Raw genomic sequence first — 27,396 nt, 5'->3', positions numbered from 1 at the left:
CATTTTTTTTGAAAACAAAACATTTATATTTCACTAGTTGTGTTAAGAGAACTATGTCCACTTGAAATGAAACAGAAGTGACCTCTTGGTCACGGCCCAGAAAATATGATTCATAGTGAGAGGAACCTCTCTTCTAGTAGAAGTACAGAACACCAAACATGGAAGTACTGTATAGCAAACAGAGTTATCCCAGGCTGGTCTCAGTCATGGGAGAGAGATGGCACTTTTAGGGAGGAATTCATCTCCCTTTGAAGACAACATCTAACAGAAGTAAGTTTTCATGTGCTCTTATTCACACTGACTATAGATAAAATAGATATTTACAGCCTAGAGTCTAAAGCAAGTACGAAAAGTACAATCTAAAAGGTCTGTTGTTACAGAAAAAGCTCCCATTTCACCCCCAATCTGTCTGCAAAAGGAGTACTCAGTATGGTATAGCACAATTGGCTGATACTGAATTTCAAGTATGTCATTGATATTCATTAGCTTCTATCAATAAAGCTACAAAATGCATTCATGTGGATATATTGTATAGATTTTATTTTGATCATCAACTTCTACATATTTACATTAAAAAATCACTGTAAATTTTAAGGCCACCATGGTTGCTGTTGCTCCTAAGAATTTGAACATATGATTCCTGTGCTACCTGACTTCTCAATTTGACAGTTTCTTCATTTTTTGCTAAGGTATTTTGTCAACAAATTTGTGCCTCTGGGTGAATTCTTAAAATAGGAATTTTGCTCTTACTATTTTAGTCACTTAGCTTTACCAAATTCCTTTTCATATTTCTCTTGTTGTTTCCCCCATATCTTCTGCAGTAGTTCCCTCCTGTGATCATCCGTTTCCTCAGACAGAGTCTTCCCAAAGACATGTCTTCCAGGAAGCTTAGTAACATAAAATCTCCATCTTAAGTGTCTGTTTTCTGGTTTATGTTTTATATAGTTTAGTGACTCTGTTTGTTACCTAGTTTGTTACACTGGTGATCAGTTCCCAATGAGATTGCTAGCTGAGCTGTCTGGATGATGTGATAAGGCTCTACCTGTCTAGTGTATTGTTCTGGGTTTTCCATGACACAAACTCTGAAAACAGCACAACCAGGAGGATTTCTCAGCAGGAAGGATCTGCACAAGCTACATTTTGAACATTCCCCATTCAAAAAGCTTAGTAGTGTCTGAAAGGGTTTTCAAATATTCTGTGAAGAGCAGGAAAAGTGTTTACAATACTTAACATAGTGCTGTAATGCAAGGTGTTTTACTAGGATTTTGTATGCCCCAAGGACATAACCATGCATACTTCTGTGCCTATGCCATGAACTTTGTTGCCATGGAAATACCAAAACCAGGCTGTAACTAAGAGTAGGCAAACCTATTCATGCAAAATAGTATCCAGCCTCAGTCTCCAGAATGAATTGTAGCCATTTTCGTGCTTTATACTGGCTTAATATTTTTTCTTTATCGTTAAAGTCTTTCAACCACTTATATCCACCAATGCACAGAACCCCAGCACATCCAGTCCAATGCATAATTTGGGCACAGCAATTCCAGCAGCATCTCTGAGAAATCAGATAAAACTAAATTAGATTAAATTATCCTTAGTATTCTTTGCCTTTTCTTGCTTCCTTTGAATTTATTGGCAAAGAAGCATTTTCTAATTGCAGCCCTTACTGTACCACCTTCCTTCTAAACATTAAAATTTTGGATGATATGTAAATATCCTCTAAGGATTAATTGAATGGAAACCTTCAGATCAGGGAGAATTTAAAAAGAGCAACAGCATCTTCCAACAGAGACTATCCTTGGTCTTGCTGTCTGAGCAGCTTCTCCTGCTGGAGAAAAGAAGCTGACCTCAGGCAAGTGACTGGGGGAGAGCATGTGAGGTAGGCCCGCTGTGTGTTCACATGTATGCACATCTGCTCTTGTGGATATTGTATTTATTTATTGTCACAAATTTTACTGTGTAATGGGCTTTCTAAAGTTAGTCCCTTGAAACCAAAGAAGGAGTCCTATTTCGAGTATGGAGTATTTTCAAGTAATGGCTTATGGAGAGCAATTTGAAACCAATTACCTCTTAAAGGAATATATTAACAAAGGATCGTGATTATAATTTATTTATATCTATCTATCTTCTTTCTATTTATTTATTTAATTTACATGAATTTAAGTGTGATTGCAGAACATTCTTAAACAAGGATGCCTTTCTGTTTATAGATTTGAAGACTTAACCTTCTGTTTCCTGTTAAGCCCTATACACAAATGGTCATGTTGCATGATTAGTTCCTAGGAGAATAAAGCTGTACAGAACTGCCACGATTGTGTTCTTTTGAGGTAAATATGGATATTGTGGTAGGTTAGCTGAAAAACACCATCCATTTTAACATATTTCAGAGCCTAAAGACAGAAACTATTGAACATTATAAAGGCACGCTTCTTCTCAAAATTGGGGAAGTAGCATTTCTTCCTTGAATTACAAAGCTATCATATAATTAAAAAGGCAAAAGGTATTTTGAAAATTATGGAAAATTATGTTTCTGGCTTTGGTTTAAATGATAATTTGCCTGTTTAGTAACTGTCTTTATACTTTCATCAAGAGGCAAAGCAAATGCTCTTTCACTCTGACAGAACATGATAGAGAAAGTAACTACCTGGAAAATTACTAAGTGTAAGAACATGTGAACTAACATGATGCAAAAAATATCGGGTCAAATAAACTGTATTCTCATAAAGATGACCAAAACCAAGTTACCAAAACAATAACCAAAAGTGCTGTAGGGTAGAATTTTCCAAAGTATTCACATAATTTACAGTGCTAGTTAATGTTTCCTTAGAAATAATAGTCTTTTAAAAGGAAATTACTTTTTTGTCTTAACTACAAATGTTATAGAAATAGAATTTACCATCCTAAATCAGAAAAGTCAGTTTTGATAATTTCTTCTCATTGCCTAAGTGCTTGTAATGCAAAGACTTTGCCCCTTTATAGCTACAGAACTCTATATCCCAAAAAGAAAGATCGATACATTCCTCATACCAGTTTTTTCTACTAGGTTTCATTACAAGAAGGTACTAATGAATGTAATAATGAAACAGTCACACACTGCTATATAAGAAAAAAGAATTGGGAAAGAACTTAAATTAAAACCAGGTTAATAAGACAGAAATCAAAAGCTAACATGATAGAACACTAAAAGTCACCAATTTGAGTCATGACATGACTCAAAACCTCTTTAATAAAACATATAAGGAGATATACAAGGAGACAATATAAGGTTATTTTTATAAAATGCAGTGTTCAGTGAGACGGTTTTATAAATAAATTCTTCTTACCTGTTATAGTTGCTTTGTTAATAGATGGTTGGTTACACATTGGTGATCGTCTATTGAAAAGAAAATAAAAAAGGTCTAAGCCTGATAAACTCAGAGATGACTAAATCCTTGAACAATATAATAGAAAATATTGGGAAAAAAAACCTTGGGAAATTATTTTGGAATGGACTACGCTGGCATTGCCAAAGTTCATTTACAGCAGATATTTCTTTCTGGTGTAGAACAGAATTCCTAACTGACCTCTCTGAAACCTCTCTGCAGATTGGGAACTCTAAGATAGGAATATTTTAGGAACTTAGAAGTTTATTAAAAGCCTGCCGAATCATACACAGAGCTTCTACCTAGTTTAAAATATGATTTATATACAGAGTTAGCATTATTCTAACAAGTCTTGTGCTTCCCATATTCTCTGACTTGAAATGTTTCTTTTAATTATTTTTCACTCTATTATTTTTTCTGTACATTTCACACATTTTTTTGCATCTACGTTTCACAATAAGCTTTAAGGCAAACAGTTCAGTGGAATGTTTTGCCCATTGAAGAACGCTATAAGATATTGGACTGACACAGCTGCATAGGGATGTGAGTTATGGATGAGTGAAAGCAGGGAACACCTAAGGTCTGCATATTCCAACAAAGAGACATGGAAATACCTTCTGGTAGCATTGCATATGCAATGGTAGGCAACTGTCTTTGGAATGCTAATTACTTCTAAGCTCTAGAATGCACATTTTGGGTGAGAGAAATGACTGCACTATGAAATTTGCCAGTGTAGGTAACATTCATGTTCACTGTGACTCTGTAACATGACTGGAGAAAGATCATATTTATAATGCCTCATTTATTATAATTATGAATTACTCTGCATGAGTGGGATGTCACTATCTTGGATGAGTTAGGCAGAGTTCTAGGTTCAGATCATGCAAGCAGCTCTCACTGACTGAAGCTGTCTGCTTACTCAGGATCATTTGCAAGACTCAGACTGTGCCTGAATCATCTTTGAATGATCTTTGACATATGACCAATTTATTGAAAATCATATAGTTGCACAAAACCACTCCAAGTTTATGTGAGGACAGCAATGCAAGATCAGTTAGAAGGCAAGGGGGCTTTTGTCTCAGCTACCAAGAATAACATCTTCAAGGGATTAATAAGCTATTACTCATGCACATTTTATGCAGGTTCAGTGGCACAGGCTGAAATCTGTAACATCTAATCATCATTTTCAGTTTACATTAAAAAGTATCACTGCAAAAATTTCAGGGGCCAAAAAATGACACTCACTTGCTGGGTGCCCGATCTTGTAAATTGGTTAATGCAGCAAAGTTATTCCGTACAGTACGCAGGCTGGCCAGCACCTGGAACAGACAAAGTGATTTCAGTATAAATGTCTGCACAAGTGAGACTGATTTCTCTCTGCTCCACTGTGCTGAACGAAAAAGGAAAGGGCATTGCAAAACAACTGTAAAAGGTTTCCAGGGTTGGTTAGTCTGCAGCCTTTGACCATTATTTAACAATAACATGTCTGTAATAGGAGAGCATAGTTTATTTCTTTTTTTTTCCCCATAAACAACTCATTGTTTGATAAAGGCAAGCTTACTTGAGAAGGAGGAAAGTTTTTCATTTTAGAATACTACTTATTTCTTTAAAATTACCATGAAAGTGTTTGAGTTTGGAAGATCTTAGCCCTTTCAAGCCTCATACTTCATGCATAAGAAATAATTAGAGAATCTTCCATTTGCCATTCAGTCCCCACAAACTCCAAAGGGAATAAGATTGTCTAGACTGCCAGGAAAAATATATGTGTCTCCTTTAAGATGCACAGTTGATTTGAGGACTTAGTGCAGAAGACCAGAAAAAGAGGAAGGTATCACCTCAGAAGAGGGAAAATGGCTGCACTGTAAAGTTCTTACAAACTTTACACATTGGGAAAAGAAAAACTACTTCCTTTCTGGACTTAATTTCATGCAAGATATCATATAGTAGATGCAGTAGAGGAGTGTTTTCTTGTTATAAGTGGCACAGGCACTCTCTTCTGAAGGCAGATGGATAAATGCAATAAATTTTGTACCACATAAGCATAATAAGATGAACCTCTCTAACAAGAGAGAGCTAGTTCAGTTGATGTCAGACAGGAACCATGAGTTCTTTGGAACCATGCTGGAACTGGGAGGAAGCAGACACACTAACCACTGGTGTGTCTGCAGAAGTTGCCCATTTTTGTTTCCCAGCCCAGACTGGGCTGGTGAACTCACCAGAGGGATAATGAAAGCAGGAATGGGAATTTGGGTTTTAGAGGTCTGATTTGAGGAGGACACAACCCTCTTTTCATAGCACCTTAAATTTATATAGGAGATAGGAAGGAGATGGGAGACTGAAAAGAATAAATTAATGAAAGCCTGTAACAGAAAATATTCAGAAGTTAATAATAACTGGCAGTGTTCAAGCTATTGTAAGTAATTACCAAATGAGATAATAAAAATACATTTGTTTAACTAGATGGTATTAATTTCATTATGTTTTTCTTTCCAAAGATCAGGAGGCACAGTTACATATTCTACATTCAGCAAGGAATAAAAATATATGCCATCAGATTTGCATTCCCAGGGAACAGTGACATTAAAAAATATTGTATTTAGATGTTGCATGTAGACAGATGGAAATCAGGCATGAACTGGGCAGGTGAAAGATGATCTTGGAGTTCAGAGATCCAAAAACAAATACTTCAAATACAGTGAAAAAGTACTGAAGCATGAAAATATTGTAAAAGGAAAGTATGAGTTGAAGGTAGAAGGAAAAGGAAAGCATAAAGAAGAAGTTTGGCTATTAAGAGGCTCATTTTAGTGACTGCAGTCCATTTTTACTTCTCTTTTGTCCATCTGCCTGGGTTCAGTTTACATGTGTCAGGATGCTGAGATGGTTTGTGTGTCCTAGTATTTTCAGAGAAAGGTATCTATGTGGCTTCCAGAGCTGTTCCAGGGCATGAAAAAATATAGTCAGTTTTCCTGGCTTCAAGTTCCTACTCAATAAACCCTGTTGGACTCAAACTGGCTGCATATGCAGGTGCACTGAGAATTGGAAGCACATAATTAAGGTAATGAAGTGACTCCTCAGAAAGTGACCTCAGGTATAGCCATGCTTCTCCGATCTGCTTGTTCTGAATGGCAATGAATGGCTCTGTACTTGCTGCACAGAGCAGTTTCAGACAGGTTAGTAGGCTAGACACATTGCCATCTGAAAACATGAAGCTAGCTTAGGTATGTTTTGGATCTGAAATAACAGGACATTAAACAGCAGGGGCGCCGAGAAAAGAAGTGGTCAGAGCTGCAAGGTTGCTCAAGGCCAGTTATGAGTGGAGGCTAACGAGACTTGCTGGACCCATGCTCAGGTCCCAGACAGGCTGCAAGGGTGTGTCTCTATGTGTACACATAACCAGAATTTTCTAATGTCTGAAATAATATGAATCTGTCCTTTTTTCAGAAAGCAGAGTCTTGACTGTTGTTTTGTATCTCCTCTTTATTCTTTAGGTCCAGGAGTGAAATGTCCAGTACCTGCCCAGCATCCTAGATGCTTTTAGCATTAATGGAACACAAGTCTTACAAGGAGAGGCTAAGGGAGTTGGAGTTGTTTAGTCTGGAGAAAAGGAGGCACAGTTACATATTTTACATTCAGCAAGGAATAAAAATATATGCCATCAGATTTGCATTCCCAGGGAACAGTGACATAAAAAAATTATCACTCTCTACAACTACCTGAAAGGAGTTGTAGACAGGTGCAGGTCAGTCTTTTCTCCCAGGTAACAAGTGATAGAACAAGATCACAGAATCACAGAATCACAGACTCACAAAATTAATTACGTTGGAAAAGACCTTTGAGATCATCAAGTCCAACCTTTGACTGATCACCACCTTGTCAACTAGAGCATGCAACTAATTGCCATGTCCAGTCTTCTCTTAAACACCTGAAAGGACAGTGACTGCACCACTTCCCTGGGCAGTCCATTCCAATGTCTAATCACCCTTTCCATGAAGAAATTCCTCCTAATGTCCAACCTAAGCCTCCCCTGGTGCAGCTTAAGACTATGTCCTCTCATCCATCGCTAGTTGCATGGGAAAAGAGGCCAACACCCCCGGCCACAACCTCCTTTCAGGTAGCTGTAGAGAGTGATAAGGTCACCCCTGAGCCTCCTCTTCTCCAGGATAAATAACCCCAGCTCCCTCAGCCTCTCCTCATAGGACTTGTGCTCCAGGCCCTTCACCAGCTCCCTTACCCTTCTCTGGACCTCCTCCAGCACCTCAATATCCTTCCTATATTGAGCAGCCCAGAACTGGACACAGTACTCAAGGTGTGGCCTCACCAGTGCCAGTATAGGGCAAAAATCAGGATGCCATTGGCTTTCTTTGCCATCTGGGCACATGTTTACCAGTACCCTCAGGTCCTTTTTTGCTTTTACTTTCCAGACACTCTGCCCCCAGCTTGCAGTGCTACCTGGGGTTGTTGTGACCCAAATGTAGAACCCAGCACTTGGCCTTGTTGAACCTCATACCACTGGCCTTGGTCCATTGATCCAGCCCGTCCAGATGCCTCTGCAGAGCCTTCCTGCCCTTCAGCAGATAAACACTCCCACCCAACTTGGTGTCATCTGTGAATTTACTAAGGGTAGACTTGATCCCTTCACCCAAATCATCAGTAAAGACATTGAATAGAACTAGGCCCAACACTGATCCCTGGGGGACACCACTAGTGACCGGCTGCCAACTGGATGTACCTCTGTTCACCATCACTCTCTGGACCCAGCCATTCCAACAGTCCTTAACACAGGGAAGAGTGCACCTGTCCAAGCCATGCGATGCCAGCTTTTCCAAGAGAATGCTGCTGGGTGTCAAAGGCTTTGCTGAAATCCAGGTAGACAGCATCCACAGCCTTTCCTTCCATCCACTAGGTGGGTCACCTGGTCATCAAAGGAGATCAAGTTTGTCAGGCAGGACCTGCCTTTCCTAAACCCTTACAGCTGGGTCTGATCTCCTGGTTGTCCTGTACATGGCACATGATGGCACTCAATAATCTACTCCATAACCTTTCCAGACACCAAGGTCAGGATGATAAGCCTATAGTTCCCTGGATCCTCCTTCCAACTCTTCTTTTGGATGGCCGTCACATTGACCACCCTCCACTCATCTGAGACCTCTCTGCTCAGCCAGGACTGATGATAAATGATGGAGAGTGGCTTGGCCAGCTCTTCTGCCAGCTCCCTCATCACCCTATGATGGATCCCATTTGATCCCACTTGTGAGTGTCTCAGTGGCACAGCAGGTCACTAACTGCTTCCTCCTGGATTACAGAGGGTCTACTCTGCTCCCTGTCCCCATCCACCTTTTCAGGGGGCTGGTTGCCCTGAGGATCACTTGTCTTACCATTGAAGACTGAGGCAAAGGTGTCATTTAAGTACCTCATCTTTGGTGACAATATTCCCCATCACATACAATAAAGAATGGAGGTTTTCCTTGACCCTCCTTTTGTTATTAATGTATTTATAAAAGCACTTTTTATTATCCTTTGCAGAAGTGGCCAGAATAAGTTCTAACTGAGCTTTTGCCTTTTTGATTTTCTTTCTAGATGAACTCATCATGGCCAGTCTTCGTGAGCGAAGATTTGGGAAAGGTCTTTACCCTTCGAGCCTGCGCAGTGGATTTTTTAGGTGAGACACAGTGTGCGCTGAACTGAGCCCACCCTTTAATCCTGACGTTCATCTGCCGGGGCCGAGCAAGCTCGGACAGTGGCAGTGAGGTCCTCAGGACGTGGGTTTGTTTAGAGTGACCTTCTCTTAGATGGATGGCCTTACAGGGCTGACGAGCTCCATCTGCCCGGAGGAGTTCCCTGACCGGGAATTGAACCCGGGCTGCAGTGGTGAGAGCGCCGCATCCTAACCACTAGACCACCAGGGGGCCCCCTCTAGATGAACTAATGACATCTTTAACCACTTCCTGAGCTGCCTGTCCCTTTTTCCAAAGATGAGACATCCTCTTTTTTTCCATGAGTTCCTGCAAAATCTCCCTGCTCAGCCAAGGCCTATCGTCTTCCCTCACGACTTGTCTTTTGAGACAAAGGGACAGTCTGCTCCTGTGCCTTTAAGAATTCTCTCTTAAAGTATGTTCAGTCTTCCTGGACCTCTTTGTTTTTAAGGGCTGATTCCCAAGGGACTCTCCGGACCAGTGTAAACTCTCCAGGGTAGAGGTTTTGTTGACACCACTCCTTTATTCACTGAGTAGTGAAAACTCTATTATATCATGGTCACTGCGCCCCAGACAGCCTCTGACCACCACATCTCCTACCAGCCCTTCTGTGTTTGTAAACAGCAGGTCTAGCAAGGCACCGCCCCTGGTAGGCTCACTTACCAGCTGCAACAGGAAGTTATTTTCCACACACTCCAGGAACATCCTAGACTGCCTCCTTTATGTGTGTGGAGTTTCCAGCAGACATATGGCAGGTTGAAGTCTCCCATGACTGAGATGAAATGGCCTCAAGTTCCACCAAGGGAAGTTTAGATTGGATGTTATGAAAAATTTATTCACTGAAAGGTTGGTCTGCATTGGAACAGCCTGCCCAGGGAAGTGGTGGAATCACCATCCTTGGAAGCATTCAAAAAACATGTAGATGTGGTGCTAGGGGACATGGTTTGGTGGACCTGGCAGTTTTAGGTTAACAGTTGGACTTGATGATCCTGGACATCCTTTCCAACATAAACAATTCTATGATTCTATGGTTATAAATGCACATATATTGACAGTTTCTGCAAGTACAAGCCACCCCCACATACATTGCAATAAATGTGTAAGTGAAAACAAAAAGGTTGGTCATTGGCTACAATGGATCTAAACAACTTGATTTCTTGTATAAAGGTATTAATATTTATAAGTGTATTATCTTAGAAGCGCATAAAATAATATTTCAATTTTCCACTACAATTTTCTTTAAGTGACAGTTAATGCTGCCCACAGAGGTTCTACTTGTGCTTAGTATTTCTAGAGTTACATTTGTGGGCATAAAGCAACCCATCACGTGCAAACTGCTTTAGGCTTAATCTCTAAGTAAATATTAATATTTTCAAAATCAAGTTATATATAAACAGTTGCAAACAAATTTTAAATATTGAACTTTTTTTTGGTAATTAAAAACCTACAGATTTTTTCCTTAAGTTTCAAATCCCTCAAATTATTTTGTAAAGTGAAATTCTGTGAATAATTAAATTACAGCAGTTGCTGTATATTAGAATATAGGGAAATGCAACTGACAATATCCTTGTGATAATTTTTTTTTTTAATTTTTGCTTTAAAAATTCCATTCTAGTAAATATAGTAAATTATCACGTCCTGGGACCAGTTTCTATGTGGGGGACACAGTATGCCACTCTGCCTCCACATAGAAAATGCAGCTGCATTACCATGGTGATATGCTGAAAAGAAACTCAAATGCTAAACTAGGATTATTACCACCAGGTGGCTCATGATCAAATGAAATAAGCTTCCTGATCAAGTGAAGAAAATACAGATGGTTTGAAATAACTTGAAAATGTGTTCCTCACACTGTGATGCACACAAAAAATGCACTTACATGTTAAAATATTGCTTTAGGAAGACATTAAAGTGGTAGTTTTTATGATGTGGACATGTACTGGGACGTGTGGACATTGTACTGGGAGATGGCATCCAGTGTCTGAAGTCCTGAGTGAGGTCCTAACACTGCTAATGTAACTCAGAGGGATGGGCTCAGTGCTTCTTCTGTCATCAGGCCCCACTTGGAGATGAGATTTTGCATATTCTATACTTTTTAGATAAAGGTGATGTTTTTCCTAAGAGTCTAGTCAGATGTCACTTCCCCTCTATTAGGCACACTCTCTCAACTGCATCTCAGTTTCTCCTGTGTCAGGGAATGTGACATGATCATTCACCCTGTAAGTGCTTTTTCTCTTGTTCCACAGAAATAAAACCAGGTTGACTTAAATCACTGCTAACAGGGTTTTGCACTGGAAAAGCTCACAATTAATCAATTACAGTACCTTGGTGAAAGTAGCCATAGCATTCAACTGCTTTTGCTCTATTTGCTGAACCACATCCATTAATGCCAACAAGAATACAGAACTGCCCTTAAAAGAAAGGGTGTTTTGTTCCCAGGAAAAGGATATCCATAAATGAGGTGTACTATTTGCTGTTTTCTAGGGAAGCTAGAACCTAGGAAAACTGTGTTCTAGGGAAACTACGTGGCACAATTTGCAAACAAAAATCAGATTACAATGAACAGGAACGATAGTAAATATTACTGGATTGCTTGAGCATCATAAAATTTATATTTTTTTCTGTGCTTAAAAGTTAGGTTTTCAGTTTCCTAAGGAAATAAAACCAGAAGTTGTTTCACTTTTTTTAATTTTTTTTCCTGTAATTTCTTCTCTTCCATTATTGTTTAAGTATATTTAATATTTCAGAGAATTCAGAGTATTTTTATAAAATGCCCTTGCTTAATGTTTTCTCTGCTAATAAAAGATGATGGTATTATTCATATTAAGAACTTGCTCCCAGTTTTATAAACACTGTATCTGCTTACAATATAATTAAATATCTAATAAACTATTAAATAAATATTCTTTTAACAGCTTATTATTAGACCAGAGCAACCTGCATATTGAGACTAAAGTTGCACATTTTATTGTTATTTGAGACTGCTATGTGACTTAACCTTTCTTTTTCCATTCACCTACAATCACATATGACTTTGTAATTACACTGAATTGATTTTCATTCCTATCTATTTCAGAGTAAAACCTATCATCATGAGTTCAAAGAATATCAATATTAACTTTTCATACATGATAAGACAGCTCTATTGTGAAAAATTGTGAAGACTTGATCTGAATTATAAAGAATTTTGAGGTGATATTTTATAAAACAGACTCTGAATAGAAAAACCAAACACATGGTTTTGCAAAAGAACATAAGTATTCTAGGTAAAACTTATGTCTAGAAATCACATTTTATTTAATGCATAAAATATGACCAAATGAAGAAATTGTAATTATAAAAAGTAATAGAATAACAGAAAGCAGAGATTTGTCTTCATTATGACTGCCTGTTACAGTATTTGAAGAGAGATCAAAGGTGTTTATTGTGCTGTTGCACTTCAATTTTCAGATAACCAAAAAGCTTTAAGAAAGAGAGGTGTAAGTAATGAGAGTGGGAAGTTTACACCTTTCTGTTTAGACATTTTTCTTGTTTCAAGCAAACATATCTTATACAATAATAATAATAGAAAACAACTAGTTTGGCCATTTAGTCTTTAAATTACAAGATCATGTGAGAAATATAGCAAAATTGTGCCTACCTGAGCAAACGGCGTCACAATCAAGTCATCTCCATGTCTGAAAAAATAAGCAGAATTGTGAGTTAGGTATTACCAAAAACTTATCCTGCTGCTTCAACAGGAAGAAAATCGGCTTTTAAAATGCTCTGTCGGTAACTCCAGTTTTATTCTTCTGCAATTACACAGTACTATTGCTTTACACATTCTATGAAAATTAAATTTGAACTTAGTTATTGCCCAACTGCCTGGCATGTCTATGGGATGACTGACAGACCAGCTGGTTTCTTCATTGCAGGTTGGGCAGCTGACTGACCACCCAGGACTAATCTTGAGAGATTTCATCCCAAAAGATGGAGGTGAAAGTTCCAAAAATTACTCCATTTACCAGCAGGCTTGTGAGCACTGGATGGGTGACTAAACGCAGATGGCTGGGCAGTGCATTGCAGATGAATGAAAACCTAGTAAAACTTTCAAACTGACTGAGACTTCTGTAGCTATAGGGGGTGTGACCAAGTGTGTGCTGTTGCTGTGGCAACCTCACCTACACCAGGGCTGACATCTGGGCAAGGTGCCAGGATGACGCATTGTAGGGGAAAAGGGAGAAAGCGAAAGCGGAGTTCCTTCTCTTCAGTGCCGAAACCTGCCACCTGAAACTGTTTTAAAAAAATATAGTATTCTAAATACAAGTAGACTGAAGGGCTTAAGAGTAGCATCTGTAGCATTGAGGATATAGAGTCAAAACGTGGGGACAGGGACAACTTGCAGGTTTCAGTTATCTTACCTAGTATATGACAGCAATTGAGGTAAAAATAAATTTTCCAAAGACAAAAATCCAATATGACTCTGTTTTTAATTTTCCTATACTTTTCTGTGGTGAATTTATCATGATGAATTACAAGTTGCAGCTTCTCACAGAAACTACTATTGCTTTGGTGCTGTTTTAATATTTTAAGTTTAAGTGCAATATATGAGTATTTAACAATGGATTTCAAGTCCTTGAAAAGCTAATTAGAAAAAGGCTGATAAAAGGAAAAATATGATTTGTGTCTGAGATGCTACAACATCATTCTTACAATTTATATACAGTCCACAAGACAAAAATTGTTTGCAAGTATTGCAAAAACCCAATAAAAAAGCAGTACATGCAATCTGTACTTCTGTACAATCAGTCTGTAAGGACAAAACTCCCCAATATTAAAAATTATCAGAATACTTAATATCTGTGTAACCATTTTTATTCACATCTCTTTTATTCCTTTTGTAATAGAGGCGTGGATTTTTATGGACTCTGTGGAAGAAGTCTGCAGTTTTAATACAGTCTTTGCAGGTGTGGTTAGAATAGGGTGTTGCTTCAAGTGAAACCACAGTCCCAGACTGGCTGGAAAGCATGTAAGCAAAACTGAGAGAAACATGTCACCATGGGAGGAATGCTCAGCGTCTTTAATAACTCAATGAAGCCAAATCCAGTTGGGTATTAACAGGGGAGTAAATGAGCAGCTGCATTAGTACCTCTTTATGTTTTCACTGGGTCATGAAAACATTAGCAAATGCCCTAGACTATCATTTTAGATTAGGATTGCTTAATGAATTACACAAAGGCTTTAGCAGAAGACAAGCCAAATTCCTCTTGTCTTTTTCTTTCCTATTCTCCACTGAAACAGCCACAGTGTAACTACACTACCTCACTTCCAGAAAAAATTATACTCTTTGTCTTCAAGTTCTGTGAAGTGACATTATCTGATATATGACAACTGGTTTAGTTGTTTCTCAGTAATGCCTGTTAATTTTTTACCTTTTATAAAGAATATTTTTACTGTTTGCATATAGCCACTCCATTTTCACTTCTGTTTTGACACTTAAAAGAGGCACAGCTCAAAACACAAACCCGGTTTTTACTGATCCAGTCAATTTCCCACATTTGGAAATTATGAAGGGGTAGCATTCTGAAGATGAAAATGTTTACAGGTAGCAGCAGGACTGGACAAAGAACACAAATATTAAATGTTTTCTACCTGTAAATAAGCCAGATAGTGTAGAGATAGTTCTTTCTAGCATCTGCCAATGGCAAACACTCTTCTGAATGCCTAATACATGACACAAATACACAAACTATTCATCCATGCCTTAACATCCTGCTACAATATAGTTGTTAAGTGTCAAAGTGCAGATTGGCAAAAAATATGAAAATAAGATTGTCCTCCATCTCAATATCTCTTGTGGACTTCCTTATTAGCAGTGGCATTTTCTTGCTCTTCATTTCTTGCCATTCAGTGCCCCTGTTTGCCAGCCTTTAATTCTGAGGGACTTATAAAAGGCAACAAGTACACGTTCCTGAGCTTTCTGCCTTGGAGGTTTTTTTTTCTTTTACATAAAATAGCATGATTCCACTCCTCTCATTTTCAAACTTTATTCTACTTGAGCTCTTTCTGGATTGCATTTTGTTGGACAACACTGATATCATACTGTAACTTTTTATTTTTTAGAAGATGCATTATTAAGTAACAATTTAATGTACTGAAATCAAGCCAGAATTTAATTTTCACTTTTCAAATGCTCCTTGTGTCAAAAGCAACAATTCCAGAAATTATCATTATTTTGGTGAAAGCACGATACTGGAATTACAGGTATCCACAGCTGTCACCAAATAGTTTAGCACACACCAGACCCACTTGAATTGAAAAGCGACTGTATAATGTGGTGAGTAATTTTTAATCCACACTGGGTCAGAAAATCTGGACAAAGTGAGTATTCAAAAATGGAGTAGACATGTCTAAAGAAGCTGTTATTTCTGTACAGAAGAGCAAGAACGTATGACTCAAAATGCCACTCGTCCACAGAGTACTGCAGTGCAGTAAACACTACAATGTATGAGTATCCTCATACAGATGATACGAAGGTGATAGGGGATTCTTTCTGGATTCTGGGCCCGACAGTGCCACACAGTAGCAGCAAGAGGGAGTGTAAATCCTGCAATATGCCACAAGCTTCTAAATATAAAGAGAGATGTTAGCCTTTAAGGTTAGGAGAAATTGTTCATATCAGTGTTGGACTCTGTTAACTAGAATGCCTGGCACAGTTGTTCACATCTTCATTTTTCAAAGGAAAGACAGGTTTGAAAGCAGAATAATGTTCACATAGCCCCAAAAGTTAAAATGATTAATTCCCCACTACCAAAGAACACTGATAAAGCACACAACAGTCCACATAAGATGAATCACTGTTACATAAAACACAGGACAAATTTCCATTAACAGACCAAAGATTGTATACCACATTGCATGTTATTTGCCACAGTGAAGTAATGAATCCTAGCCTCCTGCAAATTTTCTGTCTTTTGCTTCCTAACATTTCCTATATGACTATACTTGATCTCATAAAACCTATGCTATTCCCTACCCTGGAGGAGAGATGAAAATGCTATACTAAGTTAGAAGTTGGTTGAATATGTCCAGCTGACTGTTGACAAATAAAAAAGTCCAAAAATTCTGCTTCTATCCGAATTACAGAACAGTAATTAACTTTGCCCTCACTAATAAGGAACTTAGAGATGCATGCATGGACAGAGAGAGAAGCAGGCAGGAAGATTAACACGAGGGTAGAAAGGGTGACTGCATAATCTTTATTTTGTAATTAATCTGGGATAATTTAATGTAAGATCTAATAAGAGGAGTAACTAGAGAGATATTCTGCAGATCTGTCAGGATATAGTTAAGAAAGAGAGGGTGATTTTTTAATGTGGTCAGAAAAAACTCAAGATAGCCATTAAGAAGAAGTGAATCCTAGACACTACAGACCACTGGGAGTGTGAGTCTGCACTTGCCAGTGTGGAGCTTCATTCTGGAAGGTCCTCAAGGTTTGCCTTTGCAAAGGCTATTAGTAAACACAGATTAAGACTTTCTGCATACACATAAAGAATATCAGCTGAGTGATCCTGAGGACATATATTGAAGAGATTATTGGGAGATATAAACAGGGTAAATAAGAGTTCTATACTATTTAAATAGTGGGGGGGAAATGCACCAGTTTGACACATACATTTCTCATGGACAAGATAAAGTTACAATAAATTCCTGTTTAATCTTGATAGAATTTTTATAGCATAAATTGTAATACTAGTAGAAAGAATCTTGATGCTTTGTACCAATTTAAAGTATGATCTTACTGGTTTGCCACAGTCCTCCATTTGAATAAAAAACTTATCTCCCCAGGATAAAGAATGGCTGAGGATGCCAGTCAGGCTTTAAATCCAGCTGGCAGACTGTGTTGGATCCTCTGGCTACAGACTTGGGACATAGCCCATGAGAGAATAAAGCTGCCTACAGAGTTTTGAAAAGCCCAAGGGGACAGCGGCTGTCTGGAATCCTTGAACTATGCTCAGCAGCAAGAACTGTGAGAGCAAGAACTTTCGTCACAATGTCACAAGAATTTACTCCATTTTTACAGAATTGTATTTGGGCATTTTTAACTTATTTTTTTAATATAAGAACATAGAAAACAGAAAAGTATGGGAAAATCCATACAATGTACTAAATAAGAAAAAGGATGAACATGAAAGTAGTCTTCTGTTTGAACCAGAAAATATATTACAGTCTCATTTTTCAGTCTAAACATCTAAATTTGAATTAACATGACATCTACTCATCCCTGTATACAAGACTGATTCAGACTTACTGTCCAATGGCATGCTATAAATGCATCTTACATGAGACATTTGTGTTTTGTTCACATATATTCTGGAACACAAATATACCATGAGGAAAACCACAAATGAAGGACAGAGAGTAATGCGACAGTATACCCTAACTGCTAGGATATTTTTATAAATGAAGCCAAATACACACACACAAAACATATGAACTAGGTATGCTGAAATATTCACACTGATTAGATTCAGATTTTAGCATCAATGAAAACTGATTCTAGATTGCACCCTGACAGAGCAGTGGGGAAACATCATGTAATGGTACTAGTCATCAGAAGCTGCATTTAAGGACAGTGAGTGGGAGGGGTGGCTGGCTGCTCCATGCAGCTTGAACTTTGTTATCATCTGCATTTGGAGAATCCAGATGGGCTGGTTTTGTGGAATCAGAAATCACAGTGTTTCAAGTCAGCTTATTCTACAGGAATAACACTTAAGTCATGTCATCTCTATCTTGAAAGACTTTGAAAACAATTTTCTAGCTCTAATATGACCAATATCCCATCCTATCCAAGACTGGATGGGATAAGTGGCAGCTCTGAATATTGTGCCTACATTATGATGTGTGGCAGAAACTGGGTTACAGCTTTTCCCAGAAAGCCAGTGGCTTGTTAGTGAATTGCATTTCTTTGAAAGGTTAAGCTCTATTTGGGGGATGATCAGGCTTTTAAGGCAGGGACTAGAGACTACAACTGTAGGAAGGTTGGGATTTATGGATGAGAGAGCAAGCAATGAAAATTGTTGTTGGAACCATGAGCTAAAGGGGAGTGGGTTGTTTTTCCCAAACCATTTCTTTATTTCTGGGAACAAGTCTCTTAAAGGATTGTTACAAAGAGCTGCTTGAAACCACTTGTTCTCTCTCACAGTATACAGAAATTACACTCTGAATGAAGCAGACTCTCATCAACTACCATATGAGTGTTCCGGAACACCACAATTTTCTATAACACTTACAGTTATGTCCTCCTGACACTTCTGTATAATTCAACAGCACAGCTTGCCCTAATTAGTGAAAAGTATTGCTATAATATTGGGAGTTCAAAATACTAAATTTAATTGAGCTTAACCAGATGCAAGAGGATTGACTCAGAAAAGCCACAGTCCCTGAAAAGACCATTATGCAAGTCAAAACAAAGCTGGTTACAGTAGTTCTCCTTTGACTAACTACTTAATAAAGTGAAACTTAGAAAGACACACCAAAGAGAAAAAACATTTCTCCAGTATAAATCTCACTAGCAAAAACTTCAGATGTATTTCCAAAGACCCTGATTAACTTCATGGGGAGCACAAATCAAGTTACTCCACCATGACATGTTGATGAAGAAAACAATACTTGGCTGGCTTATGATCAGAGATCCAAAAGACAACTCAAAACAAACGTGGGTTGTTACATATGCCTAATACCAACCAAGATATGCTATGTACTAATATACCTGCAGCTTTCTAGATACAATTATATTTTATAAAAGAAAGTACTTCAATGTTTCATGTCACCTTTTTAGTGAAGAAGCCTTTGAATACTTGGAAACTGGTCTCCTGAAGTCATCAGTGTTAGGTTACCCAAACTGCAATCTTCAAGTTGAACTGCATTAGCACCCAAGGTGAGAAGATCTCTCAAGACTTGGAAAGAAAAAATTACAGACTAAAGAACTGGAAAGGAACAGTGCTACCAATTCTAAATCAGTATTTTGAGATTTCATCCAGGGACTACCAGGAAGTAGTATATAGTTACCTGTGGACCTTATTGTGTAGCCACAGCATCCTTTCACATTGCCTTTTAAGTAGCCTAGAAAAGAGATTTTGCTGGCTGACAAGGGCAACTAAGTAAGTTTCTGTGACCCATCAAATCCATAAGCTTCATTCAGGATTGCTGGATAAGCTGGAATCACAATTAGCTGACTAACTCAAAGAATGGGAACTATTACTATTTTTTCCCATTCTGTATAATAAGCTGTAGGAACAATGCTAGGCTTCTTCCATCTCCCATGAAACTCCTAGTACCTTTGGAAGAGTTTGAGGACCACCAGAACCTCTTATGTCAGACCCAGCTGCTTTGCTTAGGAAGCTTAAACCTTTTCCAAAGAGACTGCACTCACACATCCAACTTGTGTAGTCTGCCTGAGGCAATCACGACGACAGTGATACAGTGGGCCCTCACAGAAGGGTACCAGCATGATGTGCAAGATATGGAAACACAGACAGCTCAAGAAATCATCTGTATCTTATTGGTTCAGCCACCCACCAAGCTTCAATGCTTTAATGGTATCATAATATAGCAGGCTATTTAGATTATAGGAGAACAGTGGACAACTCTGAGCAACTGTTCTCGATTAAGTCTGACAGAATTATGCAATCCTGAAGAGAAACAGAGCATGGGTTTGCCAGAGTGTCTCACTGGTGTAAGTGGTTTTCCCATTAAAATCAGAAGGTAGTCTGCCTGGGGGTCACTGGAGCCATGGTAAAGGAAAAGAAGCTACCAGTGTGGGGCTTTGGTTTGTGTGTTGAAGGAGTGGCTGGATTAAGCCAGAGGATGTAGGACTTTGAATCAGAAAAATGCTGAACTCAATCAGAATTCAGGCCAATTCAGCACTGCCGTTGTTGGACTGTTCATACAACCAAAATCATCATTTATCTATAAGCAAGACTGGAAAAAACCTAGAAATGTTGTGATGTAGCTGAAATACCAGCTAAGAATTGGTTTTGATACCATGTTTTTAATAACATGCCACCTTTGACTGAAGAACAGGCATCAGTGACTAAAGGGTAGGTTTGTTTTCTGCTCGGATTAGAGAAAATTAGTGACTGAAAGCAATCAAGTTATTGCCACTTGATGAGTGGCACTTAATCAGTTTTGATTACATTAACTGACACACATAAACTCTTAGTTTATTGCAAATAAAAGTAAAATGTGTTACCCTGGACTGCTTTTAAGCATCAGGCATTTGGTTGCTTGCTTGCCCCTGCCCTACAAGCCCAGGTGTTTAAAACTGAACACTTTCCATGTGAACCTCCCACTGATAAGGCTGAAAGATTTCCTCATTAAAACAAATTAGAGCAGAGCTGCTGAGAACAGCACCTATGCAATGCAACTTCCCAGCCTGAGCAAGCTTGCTATCAGCCAGCCACAGAAAGATAGTCTTAACTTCCAAGATTTAGAAAGAAATGGTCTCCTACCTAAATTCAAAGGTCCCTAAATGGATATATACAAGAAGAAACAAGAAGACTTCAAAAAAAACCAAGGCAAAACCACAAGAATTTCAGACTGTCCATTTTCAGGGAATGAACTCTATAGCTAACACACCATTAGTGCCATTGAAAGAATACAGAGTACTGTTTGTGCCCTGAGGGGTGAAATGCCAACTGTTGTTGTTCTGGGTTGTGAAGTAAATTTGACCTGTGTATGAGCAATCACTGAGCTTGAAAAACAGTCTAAGAGAGATCGCCACATACTATGTTTTTAATAACAGGCCACTTTTGACTGAAGAGATTTAGGAACTCAGTCTGCTTTGTTTAGCACAGGAGCAGTAACTTGTCCTTTTCATTCAAACATCTATCATTTCCAGAATGGGGGGTGTGGGGATGAACCTAACAGCTTAAAAATGTTTAAGGGGTAAGTGATAACTTAACAACTGAGAGTTATGTTTATAGGGTTATGATTATAAGGCTTTAGCACTCAGACATAAATCCAATAATGATGCTGTATTGTCTGAATGTAAATAAACTGAATTCGAATTTTATCAACAAAATTCTCTCCTGAATTAAAAAGCAGATGAAAAGAAGCCTTCTTGATGCAAAAATACTCTTTTTGTTTTACAACATAACTGATTTTCTGATCAACAAATGAAGTTAACACAAATTTGTTATTTAATTTTAAGAAAGCTGGGTTCTAAATTGAGTTCCTTGTTTTGGATTCCATTTGTAAAATGTGCCAAACAACTGGAAAGGACACAGTCATTTTGTTTTCCATATTGTTTTCGTTTGTAGCTCAAAAAAGGATTGTAAATGACTTATAAATTACTTAGGTTAATTTAGGCTGCAATCTGGAACTTAATTTAAGGATCTTAAAAACAAAAAAGCAAAACCCAATGAAGCAAAATATTGCCTGTTTTTCTTAAGTCATGTAAGCACATTTCTTTCCTTGAACAAATAAGTCTCTCAAGCAATTTAATGTATTTTTTCATTAATTTTTTTTCTAAACTGAACCACGTGGAAAATGCATTAAGATATTTTTAAAGCAGGGCTGGACTTTGAAGTTTAACTGGCTCTTTTCAGCCAATAATATCCATGATATAGTAATATGAGAGATTCCTAGAAATAGAATATGATACCTCATAAGGAATTTCAGCAGCAATTTATCTGGAAAGAAAGACAATTATTTCTAATTTGCTAAACTGAGGTGCAATTACTCTGCTCAGTAACTGCATGTCTCGTCTGTCGTCCCAGAGTCTTCGTAAGTACCTTTCAGGAAAAAGATGGGTTTTTTCCTCTGTAACTTCAGATTCATACAACATTTTATTAATAAAACCAGACCTTCTTGGCTCAGAAACAGAATAATAAGCTGTATCACTTGTACTTTGCCTTCCTATTCTGCATGAGAAAATATATCCTCTGTAACTGTCATTATAAGGAAAAGGCCCTGGAGTAAATTACATCCTCTTGATATTTCTTTTATCACAGACAGCAGCAGAGGGATGCTGCTATCTACAGAAATTACTGAGGCAAAATAGCATTAGTTTATCCAGTTCAGGTAATGGGTGTGCTGGTGGCCATTCGGCAGATCATCTGACCAATGACCCTGCAGTGTTCCTTGGCTGAGTTCTGTGCCTTTAAAAGACAGAAGCAAGTGTTAATAGAAATTAGCAAACTCTGTGTAATAATATTAATTAGAGCTTATCTAATTATAAGCTTTTATTATCTTATTATAAGCTGATCAAGAAAACAGTGATGAGCTGCTCTAAGATGAGCCACCTCCCATAGCATATTCCTGAAAAAGCTGGCGGCTTGGACAGGTTGTCTTAGTTTAACAAGGCTACAATTCAGAAATTAAGAAAATTCAGGTGGAAATGCGGAAAAGAACAGCTTTTTATTAACAAAATCTGAATAAACAACAAATGGTGCAATCAAAAACTGTCAGAAGAAACAAAAACAAAGTCCCAATCCCCCAGGTGGGGGGGGGGGGGGGGGAAGAAACCCGCAGCAACCCGGGGCGGGGGGGGACAGAAGGGAGGGGGAAATGCAGGACTGTCCCGGCAGTTCAACAGCTGCTCGCAGCCACGAGCGCCCGCAGCAGCCAGCGGCCAGCGGCTTCACAGCCGGCAATGAAGGAGTCCTTCTTCCCACAGGCAGTCCTGAAAGCAGAATACCGAAAGCTCTGAGATGGGTCGGTCTCTCTCTCTCAGTCGTCCTCCTCGAAGTGTCCCGTGGGGAAAAAAAAACAAACAACTTCCCCTGAGGAAAAGAAAAGGAGGTGGCCGAAACCGGAGCTTCCCGCTCCGTCCGGTCCGCGGACCAAACCCAAAAACCCCCGAACCTAAGACTTCCCAGCCGTCCCCGCGGCAACTGCGTTCCCGAGAGAGCTCGCCCTCTCCCCGCTCCTGCGCTGCCCGGTGTGTGCGGCTTTGCTCCGTTCCCACCCGCCCATTCCGGAAAAAAACGATTGGGGGTGGTGAGGTTTAGACATAGGGAAAAAATTCCAACATCTCTTTTCAAAGCTATGACACAGGTGCACTCTCTGCCCGAGGGTGGTGGTGGTGAACGGTGCTGCATCCAGTTGGCAGCCGGTCACTAGTGGTGTCCCCCAGGGATCAGTGCTGGGCCTAGTTCTGTTTAGTATCTTTATCCATGATTTAGATGAGGAGATTGAGTGTACCATTAGCAAATTTGCAGATGACACCAAGCTGGGGGGGAGTGTTGATCTGCTGGAAGGCAGGAGGGCTCTGCAGAGGGACCTGGACAAGCTGGAGAGATGCTCTGATTCCAACAGGATAAGGTTCAACAAGGCCAAGTGCCACTTTGGCCACAAAAACCCCAAGCAGCGCTACAGGCTGGGCACAGAGTGTCTGGAGAGCAGCCAGGCAGAGAGGGAGCTGGGAGTTTGGATTGACAGGAAGCTGAACATGAGCCAGCAGTGTGCCCAGGTGGCCAAGAAGGCCAATGGATCCTGGTCTGGATCAGGAACAGTGTGGCCAGCAGGACCAGGGAAGTGATTCTTCCCCTGTACTCAGCACTGGTGAGGCCACATCTTGAGTACTGTGTCCAGTTCTGGGCCCCTCAGCTCAGGAAGGATATTGAGGTGCTGGAGCAGGTCCTGAGAAGAGCAACAAGGCTGGTGAAGGGGCTGGAGCACAAGTCCCATGAGGAGAGGCTGAAGGAGCTGGGGTTGTTCAGCCTGGAGAAGAGGAGGCTCAGGGGAGACCTCATCACTCTCTACAAGGACCTGAAAGGAGGTTGTAGCCAGATGGGGGTTGATCTCTTCTCCCAGTCAACCAGCAGTAGGACAAGAGGGCACAATCTTAAGCTCTGCCAGGGGAAGTTTAGGTTGGAAGAAATTTTTTACCGAGAGAGTAATCAGGCATTGGAATGGGCTGCCCAGGGAGGTGGTGGATTCACTGTCTCTGGAGGTTTTTAAGATAAGACTGGATGTGGCACTTAGTGCCATGGTCTACTAACCACAGCGGTAGTGGATAAGGGTTGGACTTGATGATCTCAAAGGTCTTTTCCTTCCAACCTGGTTGATTCTATTCTATTCTATGATTCTGTGATTTAAAGAAGGAGTAAAACTCCCCATACCAGTTCCTTTTTTAGTGAGTGAGGTTCCGTTGTCCAAGTTCTGAGAGGACCAGAATGTTGCATCTGAGCTATGTTCTATGATCTTGTGGAAATGGGAGAAGGATAGACTTAAGGGAGGTACACTCAGAAGATCTATTGGAGCTCAGGCAGACTTGTCTACTGAGAATGTTTTGGTGCTCTGATCTAGTCTGCTACCCCCTATTATGCTTCTTCAGGATCATGGGGGAATAATATTTTTTCTCCCTTTAGAGTGGCAGTAAAACATGGGCTATGATGCAGCCACTGGACTGGTTGTTGGCTTTTTTCCTAGGAATCCCTTTTTTAACCTGGCTAGGGACCTGGGTTTTGCTAAAATGAAAATTCTCTACTAATTTGATTTCTTGCTCCATTAACTAGGGCGATGATCCCTTAGCAAGAAGGGAATAAAAAGTATTACCACTTCTGCTTCTGCCTGCCTTTGCAAGTTCTGGGCAGCCACAGCAGTTCAAACAGGTCAGTATTAAGTAATCAGGCCACCTGGGCAAGACATATGCGAAGCACTCTGCTTTACTGATGTCTTCAAATATAAACCTGGCAATTCTTCCACAACAACACTGATCATTTTGCTCATCTTTCAGCTAGGTTCTCTTTTTCCTCTATGTTGCAACACTACTGCTGGGGACTTGTTTGTTTGTTTTCCATCCTCTATTCCCCCCCCCCGCCCCATCTCCCATCACAGATCCTGTCCTATAATTTCTCATATTGGCTTAGTACCCCTCACTGCTTTGCTCAGTTACTTTTTCTCTTGCACATCCTCATCTCTTTGCTGAAAATCCCACAGCAGGGTTTCACAACACATCAGTGCTCTTCTGCCTTGGACCTTGCATCTTCCTGTCTAGACTACCTGCATCTCCAGTTCACAGCCTTGAACAGCTTTTTCTAATCTCCTCATGTCATCTCCATGTCCTGCTTTTATTCTTCTCAAGAACCACGCTATTTCTTCCAAGGGATAATTGAAAGAATATGTTACTGACTCCCACTCCATTTTCTTTTCTTTTCCTTTCTTACATACAACGGTCTTTTCTGCCTCTCTTAACTGCACCCACATTTGTCCCACTAACCTCTCATCAGAGCAGCCTTGCACTTGTCCTTTTATTCTTTTCCATAGCTAATCCAGCTCCTCACTTCAAAATGTACTTTAGTCTCTCTGATTTTAAGAAACTTTCCCTCTTTCTTCTGTGACCTTGTTTCTGTTACTTTCCACCTCCACTTCCTGAATGAAATTCTCTTTGCTTGCTCTGTGAGGTAATAATGACTTGCATTGTACTTTCTTCTGGGGATACTATCTGATTGTATTAGTCACCTTGTGCTTTGACTTTAAGTTGTTTGTAGTAGAGCCCATCTTTTCATTTTTGGGTTTGCAAACAACTGAGCACAACGTGTTCTCTTCCTCGGCTGGAGCTGTGCACATAATAAATAATGACAGAAGGATGAATTCAGCACTTTAGCACTGCCATCCACTGTCTGTCTTATCATGACTTTCCATACTTGACTAAAATCTTGAAGTTTTGTTTTTGTTGCTACTGACTTAAATGTATTGCTGTAAGCACAGTATTTGAGAGTAATAGAAATGCCCAAATTCTTTATGTTCTATTACTTTCAAATACAAGATGCATGTCTTTTGAAATATTCAGGTTGGTAGCTCAAGTATTGAAGAACTAGGGGATCTAGATTAAACTGTTAAGTACAATTAATCCACTTGAATTACTTGAATGATGTGTATATTTTGTAATATATTTTTCTCATGCTTAAGAAACATGCAATATTTAAGCATGCATACAGACACAAAAGGGAGTAACCTGAAAGTTGTATGATACTTCCCTTGACTACTCTTCCATCCTCCACCTCATTTAGCAATGTCCTGAGCCAGAGCTGTTTCTCTATTTTAATGATCTTCACTGGGTTTCCTTTTCATGAGCACATCCAGTTTCTTGTTGAATCCATATATAAAGACCTCTGTGATTTTTATTTCCTTCCCTCTCTATTTCATCTTTTTAAACTTTCCCCTCTTTCATTCCTTGGTTTTCTTTCACTTCATTTCTCTGATACAACCAAGCTTATTACAATTAGGCTTACTAATATATGATTAATATTCCATACTTAAAACAACTTGCCTTTTACATTTTGTGATGTGGTCCCATACTTAAACAGTTGCAGGAATATTTACACTCTTTATACAACAGCTCATCTGTGACAGGAGACTGTGAAAATCTATCAAGATGTGAGGTTCAATAGATTTTATATCTAAATGTGTTTGAAGAAAGTTTTGAACGGGAGAATAGACAGGGAAAAAAGGAAAAAATGTGCTTGGTGTTTCAGTAATTCAATTGTTTATCCAATTTACTGCCATGTGCTGAAATATTACCCAAAATTCTAGGAAATGAAGTGGATCATGAGTTCAAGGATGGAGTACTAATTGAATTCTTCATTGAAATGACTCATCTAAGCAATGCAGTGACCTGGACTGCCCTCCTGAATGTAAAACTCTTTATAAATGTATCCTGGCACAGGTGCCACACTAAAAGCTTGACTCTTCTCCATCTAAAACAAAGGTTATCTGTTAGAGGAGCATTTGCTGGAAGGGGGGCATTATTTCCAAGAAAAAAGCATTTTTCCTTATAACAAAGCAAGATGACTTGGTCTTGTTCTTACCCATTTTGTCTAAACCACAATTGGTCACACTGGGCACAAATCTTACTGAGTAAGCTACAGGGCTTAACTGAGACATGTACCTTACATTAACCCTCTATAAAGGCAGGATTTTTTCTTACCTTAATACTATACAGAGAAAAAGAGCTATAATTGAATGAACTAACAACAGTTCTAAAAATGCTGAAAATAGGAGCATTCATTTATATTGACTGCAAGTTAAATAACAGATGTGTTTTGAAATCCTTTTCCTTTTTTATGCCTACTCCTATTTTTTTAAAGAGGATATTGATTAGGTTTTGCTTCACTAAAACCAGCATTTATATTAATGTTGGATTTTTAATGCTTTAGACTTATTCATTCACTAAGGGATTCACTCACTTACAAGCCTGGTCCTTTATTTCAGTAATATATACTTGAACCATAAACACCTACTTGGCATGAAATTTGAGCAGATAAGGCAAAGAAGTGTACAAAAAAAAGGAGTTATTAATTTCTCCTACTTAGAAGTGACTAGAAGATAGGGCATTTGAATGTTTTTACTGT

The 27,396-nt window shown here is 39.1% G+C and overlaps 1 protein-coding gene across 5 annotated transcripts in view; it reads right to left on the bottom strand.

The window, feature by feature from the left end:
* Nucleotides 1-27,396, bottom strand: part of PDE4D (phosphodiesterase 4D) — a 386,722-nt gene that overhangs the window by 92,532 nt on the left and 266,794 nt on the right. For all 5 annotated transcript variants that reach the window (XM_051788281.1, XM_051788282.1, XM_051788285.1 and 2 more), the window contains 3 exons: nt 12,696-12,732; nt 4,608-4,681; nt 3,324-3,373 (listed from right to left, as the gene is read on the bottom strand). In XM_051788281.1, coding sequence (XP_051644241.1) covers nt 3,324-3,373; nt 4,608-4,681; nt 12,696-12,732 — 161 coding nt within the window. The remainder of the gene's footprint in view (nt 1-3,323; nt 3,374-4,607; nt 4,682-12,695; nt 12,733-27,396) is intronic.

Source organism: Manacus candei, unplaced genomic scaffold, assembly GCF_025592945.1.
Source record: "Manacus candei isolate 608988 ecotype Guabito, Panama unplaced genomic scaffold, ASM2559294v1 h1tg000024l, whole genome shotgun sequence".
Lineage (NCBI taxonomy): Eukaryota > Metazoa > Chordata > Aves > Passeriformes > Pipridae > Manacus > Manacus candei.
Note: the sequence above shows the minus strand (reverse complement) of the source record. Positions and strands in the feature narration are given on the sequence as shown.